Source organism: Molothrus ater, chromosome 10 (assembly GCF_012460135.2).
Source record: "Molothrus ater isolate BHLD 08-10-18 breed brown headed cowbird chromosome 10, BPBGC_Mater_1.1, whole genome shotgun sequence".
NCBI classification, from domain to species: Eukaryota; Metazoa; Chordata; class Aves; order Passeriformes; family Icteridae; genus Molothrus; species Molothrus ater.
Window position 1 is genome coordinate 25,437,012 of NC_050487.2, and position 4,924 is coordinate 25,441,935.

The following is a 4,924-nucleotide window of genomic DNA, read 5'->3' on the forward strand; positions in this document are numbered from 1 at the left end:
ATACAGTTCCTACATGGGAATGGCACCTAAAACAGGTTTTGATCTGCAAAAGGGCTGCAGGAATCCCATCCTCTCTTCATTCCCATGAGAGCAGTCAGGTCTTGTGAAATTGGTGAGATTTTAACCATTTTGCCAGTTTTCCTATCAAAACTTGTAAGCAAAAAACAAATCCCAGAAAAGTTACTGCATTTGCATACTGATTGAGGAAAGAGCAATTTGGAGCACAGCATTGCAAACTGGTATTGGCAAAATCCCTTTTAACAGTATCAAACATTGTGATGCCATATGGCATTACTGAGTTTCTGCAGGTTTCGGTGTTCCTTGTGTGCCAGTTTCTATGAAAAAGGAACAGGAACTTTTCATTTCCACCCCAATTTGGGGAATACACCATTAAGTTATACACATGTATCTCATCATTACTGATAAAACTTTTTCACTTCAAGAAGTGAGTGATGATTTAAGAAAACCAATATCTACTCACGGTCACCTGTCACTGAAATGAGCAAGAAGAGGGCAATGAAGCCCTGACACCAGAACCTCAGCCAGCCCCTCACTGGGAACTCCAGAGGCAGCTCCTTTCACAGGGCTCCCCTCCATGCAGGGAGAAGAAGTTGGGCTCTTCTATCTTCCTTTGGTTTTAATTTGGATTTTTTTCCCCAGAACATCATCCTGGCACAGGCCCTGCTGCATCCGGGATCCACGGCTGTCAGTGGGACTCCTGAGGAGCATTTCAGCTGGAAACCTACAGCAGTGCAAAGGATGGGGTACAATTTGTCCTATGGAAAACTGCCAGGTAAAATAACACTGGAAATACAAGAGATTGATAAGTGTTTATTTTATTACTGTCAGTTCCTACCAACATTTGAAAGAAATCGGTCATTGCCAGCACGGGCTGTGTGAGCACTGCCCAGCCTGCCCCACAGCCAGCCTGCTTTGCCTCACCAGACAAGGCCAGAGCATAAACAACATGAAACAAAACATACTGACATTTATGGCACAGTTTATAAGTTTTTCACAAACATTTACATATGAAATCTTAAAATCCCCAAAGACTGTGACTTTTAAGTACATTTAAGTAAACCAAGTTTAAATTCACGTTTTGATAGGCCTGCAGAGTCTCTCCAGAGCCCTGTCCCATGACAAACATCTCAGCTCACAAGTCACACTCTGTCAAGAAAGCCAAGAGCTGACTACTTGCAGCTCTGATTTATGGTTCACCCAGCAGCCTCAGACTGCCAGAGAGGGCAGTTCCAAAGTGCCCAAGTCTGTAAAGCACCATGAAGCTTTACCTGTTGTTTCCCTCACCTGGCCCACCCATAAAGCACCATGAAGCTTTACCTGTTGTTTCCCTTGCCTGGCCCCACTCATAAAGCACCATGAAGCTTACCTGTTGTTCCCCTCACCTGGCCCCACTCATAAAGCACCATGAAGCTTTACTATTGTTTCCCTCACTTGGCCCCACCTGTAAAGCACCATGAAGCTTTACCATTGTCTCCCTTGCCTGGTCCCACCTCTAAAGCACCGTGAAGCTTTGCCGTTGTTCCCCTCACCTGGCCCCACCTGTAAAGCACCGTGAAGCCTTACCACGGTCTCCCTCTCCCGCAGACAGCCGCCCCAGCCCCGAGAACAGCAGCTGGCCCAACGGCAGCTCGGCAGCGCGGGACGAGTTCACCACCATCGTGCTGCCCGTGCTCTACCTCCTCATCTTCCTGGCCAGCCTCCTGCTCAACGGCCTGGCCGTCTGGATCTTCTTCCACATCAGGAACAAGACCAGCTTCATCTTTTATCTCAAGAACATTGTGGTGGCAGACCTGCTCATGACGCTGACGTTCCCGTTCAAGATCATCCAGGACTCGCGGCTGGGGCCGTGGCACTTCAACTCCTTCCTGTGCCGCTACAGCACCGTGCTGTTCTACGCCAACATGTACACCACCATCGTCTTCCTGGGCCTCATCAGCATCGACCGCTACCTGAAGGTGGTGAAGCCCTTTGGGGACTCCAGGATGTACAGCATCACCTTCACCAAGGTGCTGTCAGCCTGCGTCTGGGTGGTGATGGCGTTCCTGGCGCTGCCAAACCTGATCCTCACCAACGGCTACCCCACCAGGCGGAACGTGGACGACTGCCTGAAGCTGAAGTCTCCCCTGGGAGTCAAGTGGCACTCGGCCGTCATCTACATCAACACCTGCATGTTCGTGGTGGTGCTGATAGTGCTGATAGGCTGCTACATTGCCATCTCCAGGTACATCTACAAATCCAGCAAACAGTTCATCAGCTCCTCCAGCCGGAAGAGGAAGCACAACCAGAGTATAAGGGTTGTCGTGGCTGTGTTTTTCACCTGCTTTTTGCCCTACCATTTGTGCCGAATACCCTTCACTTTTAGTCATCTGGACAAAATTTTAGATGACTCTGCACATAGAATCTTGTATTATTGTAAGGAAATGACCCTGTTCCTGTCCGCATGCAACGTCTGTCTGGATCCCATCATTTATTTTTTCATGTGTCGATCATTCTCTCGAAGGCTGTTCAGGAAATCCAACATGAGAACCAGGAGTGAGAGCATCAGGTCCCTGCAGAGCGTCAGGAGGTCAGAGGTGCGCATCTACCACGAGTACACCGACGTCTGAAGGCACCCCAGAGACTGTGCTGACCTGCGAGGGTGCTTGTATATCATGTAAATAAAATGTCTCTAAGTGTCTGACCACAGAAGCTCATTAAGGGATGTGCAGACACGTTCAGCTTTTCTGTGCCAGCTCACCACCATCCACCTCAAATTCCATCCCTGCAGGGATCAGGCTCACTCCGTGGGGCTGGGGGTGTTTTGGTGGGTGGGCAGCTTGGCTGGTTGGGGTTGGCTGGTTTGGGGGCCATCAGGAGGCTGTCTCGGCTCAGAAAGCAGCCCTGGGCCAGGAGGCTGCAGCCGGGATGGACCCTCTGGCCTTGAGCAGACCCACTGGGAGGAATCAGCTTCCTCGGGTCTGGCAGAAGGCCGCAGGGGAAGGGAGGGCAGGAGGTGGCACGGGCCCCGTGGGATCCTCGGTGTACCCAGGGCAGGGCAGGGCTCTGGTGCCACCCAGCTCTGTGCCACCAGCCCCAGGGCTCCGTGTCCCTCACCCAGTGCCCGCACTGAGCCCTCTGCACCCTGCGATGTCCACGTGGGTCAGTCTGTCTGTCCTGGACTCACTGGGGATTAAAGCAGGTTTGTTTAGAGCAAAAACTGCTGGGACAAAAACCGACCGAGCTGGCAAAGGCAGGCTGGAGCAGCAGGAGCGTGCAGAGCCCTGAGCAGCCGGTGCTTGCAGCCAGCCCCGGCTGCAGTGCAGCTGCACCGGCAGGAGATGGCAACAGTCCATCGGCCAGCGCTGACACTCAGAACCACTTCCCTTCTAATACACCAAAAAAAAAAAAAAATCAAGAAAATCCTTGACAAGAAAATCCCCAAAATGCACCACTCAAGATTAAGTTCTGCATGAGAACATCTTTCATAAAACTTTCCACTGAAAGAGCAGTTTCTTTCTTCTATTTTTTTTTAACACTATTGGTTTAGGTTTAGATTTTGGTTTATGAATAATTAAGAAGTTTAAATGTAAGTATGATAATATTTGGATTAATGCAAGTATTATGAAACCACTTACATGATCAGGAGAGAACATTTCTGGAAAGGAAGTCAGAATACTTTGGCTACTTATCCTACTTTAAATAAAAATACTTAAAATAGCTAAAATACCACAGATTAACCCTGTTTCCCAATCAGCTTCGTAGAAAACTGTTCACACACGGGAGACAAGTTCTGGGACCAAATCTGCCATCTTGCACCCTAAGCAGTCCATGCACATACAAAACCATATTAAGAGAGCCAGTCTGGGGACTGGGTTGCATAGCTTAAATTCTGACAAGCACCAGATGAAATTGAGTGATAGTATTTAGGACTGGAAGATCGGCACACAGAACTGACGTTCCTAACCAAAGACTGTCCTCTCAGGTCTTATATGGTTGAAGCAAATCAAGGCTGAGTGCTTCTGGTCTCCTTTTCACAAGTGTAAATTGCCGAGGGTTTATGGCTTGTTAAATTGTGCCTGATGATTGCTCCGTTAAATCCACAATGACCTTTTCCCAGGTGATGGTGGATTTCCCACACAAGCCCAGCAAAGCCCAAAGAGCCACTTGAGGGGCACTGTCCCTGTCGGTCCCCAGCCAGAGGAACTGAAGGCAGCTGAGGAGGCAGACCAGGGCTGGGGTCGGCCCTGGCACAGGGTGGAGCTGCTGGTGCAGCGCAGGGATGGCTGCAAACACAGCCAGAGGGGAGCCTGCATCCCCCAGTGTGCTGTGTGCCCTCTCGACAGGATGCACACACACCACCTTTCTCATTACCCACGAATTTTTAACTGAAGGACAGATTTTCATGGTGTTTCCTCCTAGAGAGACACCACTGCTGATCCCTCATAAGAGCTTTCCACTAAAAAAATCTGTTGCCCAAAGCAGCCACACTCAGGTGATGGGATGGTGCCCTCCAAAGCTCAGCCTGAAGATGCCCCCTATGCAGGGACCACAGGCATGAAGCAATCAGCAGTTTCTGGGAAGGGTCCCAGAAGTGAAATCCACGTGAAATGTGGGAAGGGAAGGCACAGCCATGCAGCCCCAGCACACAGGCCAGGCAGGAGCAGCCCCTGCATGCAGCCTGAGGCCCACATGCAGGCAGCTCTGCAGCCTGAGCCCCGCATGCAGGCAGCTCTGCAGCCTGAGCCCTGATTGCAGCCTGAGCCCGCATGCAGGCAGCTCTGCAGCCTGAGCCCCGCATGCAGCCTGAGCCCTGATTGCAGCCTGAGCCCCGCATGCAGGCAGCTCTGCAGCCTGAGCCTGATTGCAGCCTGAGCCCCGCATGCAGGCAGCTCTGCAGCCTGAGCCCCGCATGCAGCCTGGGCCC

The 4,924-nt window shown here is 51.0% G+C and overlaps 1 protein-coding gene across 1 annotated transcript; it reads left to right on the plus strand.

Moving 5' to 3' along the window:
- Positions 1-759: 759 nt before the first annotated feature.
- On the plus strand, positions 760-2,627 carry LOC118690307 (G-protein coupled receptor 87). The gene is made up of 2 exons (XM_036389127.2): positions 760-793; positions 1,606-2,627. The coding sequence occupies exons 1-2, from the start codon at positions 760-762 to the stop codon at positions 2,625-2,627; spliced, it is 1,056 nt and encodes a 351-aa protein (XP_036245020.2).
- Positions 2,628-4,924: the final 2,297 nt, after the last annotated feature.